Here is an 11,072-nt window from a genome sequence, read left to right as displayed (position 1 = left end):
CAGAGGGCGCCCGCAGGACAGGGCGGGCGGGGACGTGCGGACCGCGAGGCCGGGCTGGCGTGGAAAGAACGCGGGGCTGGCCAAGTGTAAGGGCCCAGCGAGTCAAGTCTAGCCCACGAATGGGGCCAATGCAGGTAGGTGGCCACCGCCCGCCCCGCTCCAAATTCGGTCTCAGACCCACCCACCCGGCCGGCTCGGGCCCCAGCTCCCCTGCTCGCGGGGTTGGGGCCGCGCCCACCCCTCAGCGAAACCGAAAGCCCAGCCCCGCGTGACCTGACCGTCCCGAGGTGGTAAAGGGGTGGCCTGCGAGAGACTGGGGGGCGGGAGAAGGGGGTGTGAGGGAGGTGGGGTATTCCCCGGAGAACAGGGCTGTGATTTCGGAAAGGGATCGCGCTCGTGGTGCCGGCGGGCTTGCAGTTAGAGACCCGACCGGGATCGCAGCTGGGAGGGCACGTGGGGCGGGACCCAGGGGCCGGGCCAAGGATTGGGGCGCGGCGTCCGGGACGAGCTGGGCGGGGACCGCTGCCGGGGTGGTGATACTTTGGCTGGAGCGCCGGAGCTTCCCGCAGACTGCGGTTCGCCCAGGCTTGCGTCTCTCCGTGGAACTCGGGGAGGCAGCATTCTGAGCCTTGGGGCGGCCCCTTTCGTGGTTGGGGTGGAAGTCCCTGGAGCCCCTGAGCGCCCCCTCCCCTAGGTGGCCATGAACGGATGGGCCAGCAAAGAGGCGGTGCAGGCTGCGGCCCGGGAACTCATCAAGTTCGTGAACCGGAGTCCCTCTCCTTTCCACGGTGAGTGAGTGCCCAGGGCAGCGGCGGAGAGGGGGAGCTGGTGCGCCCCCGCCGCCTTCCATCGCTGTGAGCAAGGCCTTTCCCCACAGTCGTGGCCGAGTGTCGCAGCCGCCTCCTCCAGGCTGGCTTCCGTGAACTCAAAGAGACGGAGACCTGGGATCTCAAGCCCGAGAGCAAGGTACCAGGGATGGGGCAGGGGCAAAAGGCAGGTTCCCTTAGGCTGGGGCTCAAAGTCCTCTATGCCTGGCAGGCTGGCTAATCCAACTCAAAACCGCCCCTCCCCCGCCCCCAGTACTTCCTGACCAGGAACTCCTCCACCATCATCGCCTTTGCTGTGGGAGGCCAGTATGTTCCTGGCAATGGTTTCAGCCTCATTGGTGCCCACACGGACAGCCCCTGCCTTCGGGTAAGCAACTGGGGCTGTGCTGAGATTGGGGGGGTGGGGGAGAGGGACAGAGAACAAAGCAGAAGAGAGCCAGGAGGTACATGTCTGGGGCACTATTCCCTGGAGCGGGGCCTCTTCCACACTTTGGGCCCTTCCCTATCCTGAGGATTCATTCTGTTTCTTAGCCTGTGAACAGTCTTTCTCAGATTTCTCCAAACAGATTTCTCCAAGTCACGCCAAGCAGCCTTCTCTGACATCTCATTCCCCGTCTTCACCCTCAGGTGAAACGGCGATCTCGCCGCAGCCAGGTGGGCTTCCATCAGGTCGGTGTGGAGACCTATGGTGGGGGCATCTGGAGCACCTGGTTTGACCGTGACCTGACCTTGGCCGGACGCGTCATCGTCAAGGTAGTGACGGGTGGAACCTGGGAGGTTCTCGGCTTCAACTGCCTGAAGGTGGTCACCTTTCTTCAGGGCCCCTGTGGAGAGTACCCTGGGGAAGGGGGGTGGGATGGTCCAGGCCAGAGGACCACCGTGGCTAGTTTGTGTGAAGCGGGGGCTTTAGCCAGCTGTGGGTGGGAGGCAGCCTGGGCTGACCGGGCCTCATTGGCCACAGTGCCCGACCTCAGACCGGCTGGAGCAGCGGCTGGTGCATGTGGAGCGGCCCATTCTTCGCATCCCACACCTGGCCATCCATCTGCAGCGAAATGTCAACGAGAGCTTCGGGCCCAACCCGGAGACACACTTGTGAGACTGGGCAAGGGCTGTGGTGACCGGGAGGGGTGGGTGTGGCACCCGGTGTCGGAAGGAGCTCCAGTGGGACCTGGGAGAGTACCACCTAATGGTAGCCGCCCTCAGGTTCTACTCTTGGGACCCAGGGGATGTCCAAGGCCCTCACTACTCTGCCATTGGGGCGGGGGTGGGGGAGAGGACTAGAAATTAAAGGGCAAGGGCACCCCATCAGGAGATGTCTGAGCTGAGGTATGCCCGCCCTGCTGTGCCCTCTAGCCCTCCCCACAGCCCCTCCTCATGTGTCTCCCCACAGAGTCCCCATCCTTGCCACAGCAGTCCAGGAGGAGCTGGAGAAGGGGACTGCTGAGCCAGGGCCTCTCAGTGCTGCAGTAAGACAGTCCCCTGTTCCCCGGGAGGGGTGAGCAGGTGGAGAAGGGACCGGTCCCCTGAGAATGGGAGAGGGAGGAGGAGCAGACCCTCCTCCTAGCATCCTTCTGCCCTGCAGGATGACCGGCACCACTCGGTCCTCATGTCCCTGCTCTGTGGCCACCTGGGGCTGAGCCCTGAGGACATCTTGGAGATGGAGCTCTGCCTTGCAGACACGCAGCCTGCGGTGAGGAACGGCTGCAGGTCTCATGGCTGGGGGGGGGGGACCTCAGGGACCCCAGCCTGTCCCCCTGTGCCCCCGAAGCCCTCACCCACTCTGCCAGTCCCCCAGTTCATCTCACTTCTGTTCTTCCCAGAAGACACCACCTACCTCTGTGTCAAAAAAAAAAGAAAAGGTAGTTTCCCCACACTAGGCCTGCTTCCGGGCTTTCTGGTGTGGGGTGATCTGTTTTCCCAAGATTCCCTAGGAGTTTCCACCACAGGTGGCCCTGCCCTCTGTACCCACACTGGCTCTGAACCTCCAAGGGCAAGAGGCCTCGATGTTCCCACCCCTTTTCCGGAGTCTTCCTTCACATCCCTCCCAGCTGCCGACCATAGGACATTGCTAAGGCTTTGGATGTTCGATCCTGTTTGAACGTGCACTAACTTTCTGTGTGTGGGCTGGTCTCTCTTCCTTTCTTTATTTCCTTAGCTTTTCTTGTGACCGTTCAAGATTCTCCCTTTTCCTGTCCCATAGGAACTTGTCAGGAACTACAGGCCTGCCACCTCCCCTCCCTCTGCTCCAGCCCAGCCCCATTCTGCACTCAGCCCTGCACAGCAGTGTCACAGCCCTAAGCCAGAGGTCAGGGGTAGGTTGCGCAAGGAACCGAAGAGGTAGCTCAGGCTCAGGCCCTTGAGAGCAGGGAGAAGCAGGTGAGTTGGGAGGAGGGTTTAAAGGTCAGGTTGACTGTCCTGTCGTCCTAGGTGCTGGGTGGTGCTTATGAGGAGTTCATCTTTGCCCCTCGCCTGGACAATCTGCACAGCTGCTTCTGTGCTCTGCAGGTGAGCTGGGCACCCCCACGGGGCACACAGCCCCAGGAGAGATGGAATAATAGGGTGGGGGGCGGTGTGAACCCAAACAGTTGTGAGATAACTGTAGTCCCCCCACCCTCACCACTCCTGGTCTGCTGTGCTGGTGGGCCATGGCGGGGAGGGGTCTAAATGCTGCAGACTCTTGGCTCCATCCTTGCACTGATCTGGGGGCTGGGGCTGCAGTGGGGAAGGCGGAGAGGCGGTTTGGGGCACCATGGTGTCTTGTCCTAGCCCTGCTCCTGCTGCCTCTTTTTTAAGTTAACTCTGCTTCCAGGGAAAGGCCTTAGCCCGCCAAGCAGTATCACCCACCTCTCTCTGCTCCTCTCCGCCCTCCTACCCCAGGCTCAAGCCCACCCAGCCTTCTCTCTTTGCCTGGGGATCTCTTCCTCCCGGCCACCCTGGCATTCCCACCGTTTCTCCTCTTACCCTTGCCCCCCTGCTCTGCCCTTTTTACACCTCTTCTTCCCTCCCGTCCTGTTCTTAGAGACAGACTCAGGGCTGTAATGGAGGCCGGAGCTAGACCTGGGACACTAGTCACTTCTGCCACCAGCCGGCCAGTCATGTCACCCTGATGGGACCAGTCACTCCCTTGGACCTCAGTCTTTTTGCTGAGGCCAATTAGTTTGCATGATCTGTGTGGTTCCTTTGACTTTATGAGATTCTCAGCCCTTTCCCTCTATCCTACACATCTGCCTGTCTTTTTTATTTTTAAAAAAATATATTTTATTGACTTTTTACAGAGAGGAAGGGAGAGGAATAGAGATCTAGAAACATCAATGAGAGAGAGAAACCAATCAGCTGCCTCCTGCATGCCCCCTACTGGGGATGTGCCCACAACCAACGTACGTGCCCTTGACTGGAATCGAACCTGGGACCCTTCAGTCCACAGGCCGACGCTGTGTCCGCTGAGCCAGACCGGTTTCAGCATCATCTGCCTGTCTTTTGCATGGGACGGTGTGGGAGAAGAACCTCATAGGGTGACTTCTCCCATCTCAGGGTCCCCCACCCCCACCCCTCTCCCAGGCAGGGCCCTCAGGCAGTTGGGGATTAGGCACCTCCGAGGTGTTGGTGGGCTGAGTTACAGAAGCAGGAGGGGTGAGGATGATGCTTTTGACACCCCCCCCCCCCTCTTTTCCCCAAACCAGGCCCTGATCGATTCCTGCGAGGCCCCTGCCTCCCTGGCTGCCGATCCCCACGTGCGCATGATTGCCCTCTATGACAACGAAGAGGTAAGCGGAGGGCTGAGCCGGAGGTTGAGGAAGGAGGCAGGCCGGGCGCCCACTGAGCCGGCAGGGGAGACGCTGCCTGTGCTCCTTCACACTTGGTCCCCTCCGGCTCAGCCTTTATCTGCCTCTGGCGTGACCATACCTCCCAATCGCTCTGTGCCCTTTTGTCCTCAAAGCCCCAGGACAGCGCAGGGTGGGCCCTCGTGCCTGCTGCTGCTTAAACGCCGCAACAGGACTTGAACAGCTGGGTGGTTCTCTCTCATGTAAACGCACGGGTCAGAGTTAGCAGCTCGGGGCAGGCCTCCGCCATCCTGCACACGGGACTTCCGGTTCCGGACCCAGGGTGGATGTTCCAGCTCATGCCCTCACGTCTATGCTGCGTTAGTAGGAAGGGAGAAAAGGGCACAAGGGGAGTGCCTGCCCATCCTTTTAAAGGGCATGACCCGAAGACCGCATTCCTCACGGCCTGCGTTCCACAGAACTGAGCGCGGCCATGGGTGGCTTCAGGGGAAAGCAGAAATGTCACCTCACCTTGGCACGCCACGCGCTTAGCTTGGATGTTCCGTTATAGGAGATGCCATGGACACATAGGAGATGCCTGAGGCAGTTTGGCCCCAGCCCACCGTCGGGTTTCTGGTGACACTAGGGTTGGGGAAGTTGCTGATAACATCCCACGTTCCTCACCCAATGCCTCAGTGGGGTCCTGGGCCGGTGTGCGCTGTAGGCCCCTCTCCCTGGCCTCCAGCGCAGCCCCCTCCGCCCAGGTCCCAGAGCCAGGTCTCTGCTGTCGGCAGGTGGGGTCTGAAAGTGCCCAAGGGGCACAGTCGCTGCTGACGGAGCTGGTGCTGCGGCGGATCTCGGCCTCGCCCCAGCACCTGACGGCCTTCGAGGAAGCCATACCCAAGTCCTACATGATCAGCGCAGACATGGCCCATGCCGTGCACCCCAACTACCTGTGAGTGTACCGTGCCCGGCATGCAGTCCTCACACAGCTGGACCACCAGGCGTAACCCTGAGCCCTGGCTTCTTCTCCCTCCCCCTTACTCATTCCACTGACTCATTCCACTGGGAGGTTCAGCGGGAACTTCCTCTGACTGCCCCCAGGCTGAGCTTGGTCAATGTCACGTAATGCCTGAGCTCCATCTGTGAACCTATAATAGAACCTAGAGTGCTAGAGGCTGCCTAGAGCACTGCTTGGCATGACTAGCTGCCGGGCTGGTGGGAAAGCATGCTGTGATCCATTAGTGATGTCTGCTGTGGAGGAGGTGGGTGTTGACAGGCCCGGCCCCTGGTTGCCATCTCTTGCCCTTAAACCGCCTCTTACAGGGACAAGCATGAGGAGAACCACCGGCCCTTATTCCACAAGGTGAGGTGCCCCTGGTTCTTCTTCAGAACTTGTCAGTTGGGCTGGTTCTGGGCCTCCCGGCTGCCTCACTGTTGAATCCCGGTTTCCCTCTCCCCAGGGCCCTGTGATCAAGGTGAACAACAAGCAGCGCTATGCTTCCAATGCAGTTTCAGAGGCCCTGATCCGCCGGGTGGCCAACAATGTCGGGGTGCCCCTGCAGGTGAGAGCGGGCACTGCCTCGGAAGGGAGCGGAGGGGCACAAGCAGATGGGCCCTCGATGAGTGGGGAGCATGGTAGACAACCTTTAGTGGAGAGGGTCCCAGTAGAGTGAGGAGGACAGGGATTTTGGATATAGGCAGAGCTGGGATCCGTGCTGATTCTGCCGTGGTACTAGCCCTGTGACCTTGGACTAGTCTAATTTCTCGGAGTCTCAGTTTCTACATCTGTAAAATGGGCCTGATGACGATGCTGGATTTCTTTGAGGATTAAAGGTACAGTGTGCTTATGGCACATGGTGAGTTAGTCCTGCCCTTTTCCCATCCATCACTCCCACCTCCCCTGTGTCTCTCTTACACACCCTGGGGCTTCCATAGGGGAATTTCAGGAATGGGGAGCTTGGAACTTTTTTTTTTTTTTTTTAAATATATTTTATTGATTTTTCACAGAGGAAGGGGGAGAGATAGAGAGTCAGAAACATCGATCAGCTGCCTCCTGCACACTTCCCACTGGGGATGTGCCCGCAACCAAGGTACATGCCCTTGGCTGGAATTGAACCCGGGACCCTGCAGTCCACAGGCCGATGCTTTATCCACTGAGCCAAACCTTGGAACTCTTAACTATTCAATTTCACTCTTGCTTTGGCAATGGTCCATCTAGTCATAGGTATAGGTGTAGACACAGGCACACCTCGGAGATTCTGTGGATTCGGTTCTAGACATAAGCTATTCACATGAAGTTTTTGGTTTCCCAGGGCATATAAAAGTTACGTTTATACTGTATTGTAGTCCAGTAAGTGTACTATAGCATTATGTCTAAAAAGAATGTATAGCCTGGCTGGTGTGGCTCAATGGTTGAGCGCCGACCTATGAAGCAGGAGATTACAGTCAAGGCACGTGCCCGGGTTCCAGGCTCCGTTCCCAGTAGGGGACATGCAGGAGGCAGCCGATAAATTATTCTTTCTCATCATTGATGTTTCTATGTCTCTCTTCATTCCTCTCTGAAATCAATAAAAATATATTTGAAATAATAATAATGTATACACCTTAATTTAAAAATACTTTATTGCCTGGTGGCGTGGTGTGGCTTGCTCTTTCTTTCTCTCTCATTCCCTCTCTGAAATCAATAAAAAATACATTTAAAAAATACTTTTTTGCTGGCCATAACTGGGTAGTTCAGTTGGTTAAAGCATTGTCCCTATACACCAAGGTTGTGGGATTGATCTCTGATAAGGGCACATATAAGAATCAACCAATGAATGCATAAATAAGTGGAACAACAAAGTGATGTTTCTCTCTCCCCCTCCATTCCTCTCTCCCCTCCTCACTAAAAAAAAAAAAAAAAAATCTGTAAATTAAAAAAATACTTTATTGCTAAAAAACGTTAATTATCATCTGGACCTTCAGCAAGTTGTAATCTTTTTTTCTGGGGGAGGGTCTTACCTCAATGTTGATGACTGTTGACTAATCAGGTGGTGGATGGTGAAGATTGTGGTGACTGGCAATTTCTTAAAATAAAACAACAGTGAAGTTTGCTGCATCAATTGACTTCTTTCACAAATGATTGTTCGGTAGCATGCAATGCTGTTTGATAGCATTTTAACCACAGTATAACCTCTTTCAAAAATGTAGTCAGTCCTCTCAAACCTGCAGCTGCTTTATCAACCAGATTTATGTTTTATTATAAATCATTTGTGGTCATTTCAACAATCTTCACAGCACCTTCACCAATAGTAAATTTCATCTCAAGAAACCACTTCATTTGCTCACCCTTAGAGTTGCATTAAAATCTTCCAAGATTGCAGCCATTCAGTCACATGTGCAGGCTCCACTGCTAATTCTAGTTCTCTTGTTCTTTCCACCACATCTGTAGTTACTTCCTTCACTGAAGTTGAACTCGTTAAAGTCATCCGTGAGGGCTGGAATCAACTTCTCCTAAACTGTTAATGTTGATATTATGACCATTTCCCCATGGATTGTGAATATTCTATAATGGTGAACCCTATTGTTTTCAATTGCTTTGCCAAATCCATGAAAGGAATCATTTTGTAAGGCTACTATAGCCTTGTAAAATGCATTTCTTAAATATAATAATAATACTTGAAAGTTAAAATTATTCCTTGATCCGTGGGCTCCAGAATGGATGTTGTGTGAGTAGGCGTGAAAACATGAATCTCTGTCTGTCTCCGTGAGAGCTGTTGAGTGACCAAGTGCATTGTCAATAAGCAGTAATGATTTGAAGGTTGAGGCAGAGGAACCGTTGTCCACTGCCGCCACTCCAGCCTGTTCCCTGAGGTCTATGTGGGCCCCATCTCAGCCCTGACGATCCCCACTTTCCAGAACAGCCACTAGGAGGATTTCTCCAGGCCCTGGAAGCTGGTGGCAACCACGACCCACATCATGAAGTCGGTGACCGTGGAGAAGCTAGCTCACATTGCATATGCCTCCTCTCCCCAGAACGATGTTTGGAGTCAGTGTTTTAAGAATCCAGCATGGCTTTGGGATTGAGTTCAGTGCACAAATGCCTGAAGTAGCCTGTGTGGAAGAGTGGCGGCGAAGCAGGACGGAGGGAGAACACTCCACAGAGGTTATTAAACCATACAACAGATTATAAGGAACATTTCTGGCGGAGAGTGTCTCAAGTTAAAGGTTGTACCTACAGCAGATCTTATAGATACAGAGAAATGGAAAGCCAGAAAACAGATTGGTTTGAAGAAGTTCTGTTTGAGAATGAGCTTCATGATCATGGAATTTCAAACCTAAGTATGAAAATTAGAGTAATGCCTTCCAGCTATTTTTTTCCCATTATAACTTTTCTTGATAATTGATGCAGTGCTTATCAGAATGAATGACAGGAGACCACCACAAGGCTAACAAAACATGTTACAAGTACATCTGTTGCAAGAGAGCAAAATTGCTAATTTAGTGCATGTTTCACCTTTCCTCTTCATGGAACCTAGTGAAATGTCACAGTATTTACTGATCAGGGAGGAGTTTGTGAGAAGCTACGATTTCCAGAAAGAATTGATCATCACCCCGTAGAGACAAAAGAAAATTCACCTGTGGAATAGAGTGTGTTGTACTGTATACTCGCCATGGAACCTGATGGAGATGGGTATTTTTATTTTGAGATTTAATTGCCTTGTCAATGTGCCGTTTTCAAAGGGAACAAAAAAGATTGTTGCAGGTCGGCTCCACCCAACTGCAGTTTGTACTGTCTGTCTTCAAATTCATAATAAGATTTATTTTTCCTGGAGTTACCAATGGCATATTTCACAGAATTTGAATCATGAAAGACCCTGAAGAGCCACAGCAGTCTTGAGAAAGAACAAAGTTGAAGGAATCACACTACCAGATATCCTTCCAGTGTAATGCCTGTGTATTTTGACATGGTTAAAGTTATTTTGCTTTTTTGACACTACAAGAATCTACAGGCTCATCTTGTTCATTTCTCTTCCCAGACTTGGTAGCTTTTAATAGATAATGATATCAGAGATCATGGTCTGGCATCAAGAGTGTTCATTGTTATTGAGAGGGCATAGCTAGAAGTGTCAAACTTCATAATATATACATTTTGAAAATCATGAGTTAATACTGTTAAAAAATTTTTTTAATACTGTAATTCTTAAAAAATAAGAGTTGTTATTACTTAATTTGGTTTTATAATTCTGTTTTTCCCTTATACTAATGTCTTGTTATCTAACATGATTTTCTTACATAGTTTTTTACCAGAATATAAAGAAAATAGTTTAAAAATGTCAATAGCAAAACTATGGAGTGGTTTTTCTTTATGTGTTATATGGGGGTGAGTATGTGTTAAGCGAGAGAATGGCATAAAGGATACTTTTTTCCTTTAATTCCCCTGACTGCTATCTAACGTTCGTTTTGTGATTTTAGCTGGTCACGTCCACTCTCTGGGGGGTAGAAGTAAACCATCTGCCAGGCCCCTTTCAGCCCTGACGTTGTAAGGTGACTTCCTCATTGGCCTTAATGAGTACAGACTACATGTTACTCAAAAACCTCTTCACCTCTCCCCAGGATCTCATGGTCAGGAATGACTCTCCCTGTGGGACCACCATTGGACCTATCTTGGCTTCTCGGCTGGGGCTGCGCGTACTGGATTTGGGCAGCCCTCAACTGGCCATGCACTCCATCCGGGAGACAGCGTGCACCACAGGAGTGCTCCAGACCATCACCCTCTTTAAGGTGACTCCCACTCCCACCCCACCATCGGGCTGGGCTCCTTCCCCCTCTAGTGCTTGGATTGGTTGCTGGGGCAACATCATCATCACTATGTGGCTGGCCTAGGTGATTGTGGTGGTTGTCTTGGTACTACCACGTAGAAAAAATAGGGTCCCTATTATTATCAAGACTTGGGCCTTGATCAACCCTCAGGGGATAATGAGGGGACAGAGAAGGGATCACTTGTAAGTGGGCGAAGCAATTATGCTTCTCTTGCTGGGGCCCACGTTGGTGGGAGGTGAGTGGTGGGGAACCCCGATATGGTTTCTACTGATTGCAAATCCCATGTTGCCTCTCATTTTAGGGCTTTTTTGAGCTGTACCCTTCTCTGAGGAGTAACCTCTTAGTGGATTGAGGCCTCTTGGAAAGATTTCTCTTGTACTTGAAGAAGGAAAGTTCTCAACTGAGTTGAAGCTAGAATATTAAAGTGGATTTTTCACTTAAACTCATGCTGTTGTGTTTATTTGGTGATTGGAGGGGTGGAGTTTGGCCTGGCTTAAACCTCTGGGACCAGAACAGGGGAGGTTGGGGTGCAGGTAGAAGAGACCATAACTCCTGGGAGCTGATTTCCAATCTCTTTTTTTCCTGAACCTCATGCCTGAAGTGTGTGAAAGATGGGTGGGCCCACAATGGAAAGGTCATTTCTCCCATCTTCAGTCCTCCCTCAGTGCTCTTACCGACT

The 11,072-nt window shown here is 52.6% G+C and overlaps 1 protein-coding gene and 1 pseudogene across 3 annotated transcripts; both read left to right on the top strand.

The window, feature by feature from the left end:
* Positions 1-10,835, top strand: LOC118709590 (aspartyl aminopeptidase). Of its 3 annotated transcripts, none has more exons than XM_036421799.2 (15): positions 1-134; positions 695-788; positions 878-966; positions 1,081-1,194; positions 1,455-1,580; positions 1,789-1,919; positions 2,218-2,293; positions 2,392-2,517; positions 3,255-3,332; positions 4,508-4,591; positions 5,383-5,543; positions 5,915-5,954; positions 6,052-6,153; positions 10,187-10,354; positions 10,695-10,835. In XM_036421799.2, the coding sequence occupies exons 1-15, from the start codon at positions 120-122 to the stop codon at positions 10,743-10,745; spliced, it is 1,455 nt and encodes a 484-aa protein (XP_036277692.1). In that variant the 5' UTR covers positions 1-119; the 3' UTR covers positions 10,746-10,835. The 3 variants fall into 3 exon arrangements, with proteins under 3 accessions (XP_036277692.1, XP_036277693.1, XP_036277694.1); XM_036421800.2 differs by lacking the exon at positions 1-134 and adding an exon at positions 171-287; XM_036421801.2 differs by lacking the exon at positions 1-134 and having other exon boundaries at positions 523-788; positions 2,410-2,517.
* Positions 8,288-9,758, top strand: LOC118709162 (annotated as a pseudogene).
* Positions 10,836-11,072: the final 237 nt, after the last annotated feature.

The sequence above is a fragment of the Pipistrellus kuhlii genome, unplaced genomic scaffold (assembly GCF_014108245.1).
Source record: "Pipistrellus kuhlii isolate mPipKuh1 unplaced genomic scaffold, mPipKuh1.p scaffold_m20_p_7, whole genome shotgun sequence".
NCBI classification, from domain to species: Eukaryota; Metazoa; Chordata; class Mammalia; order Chiroptera; family Vespertilionidae; genus Pipistrellus; species Pipistrellus kuhlii.
The sequence above is the reverse complement of the archived record's forward strand: the minus strand, read 5'-3'. Positions and strand labels throughout refer to the sequence as shown.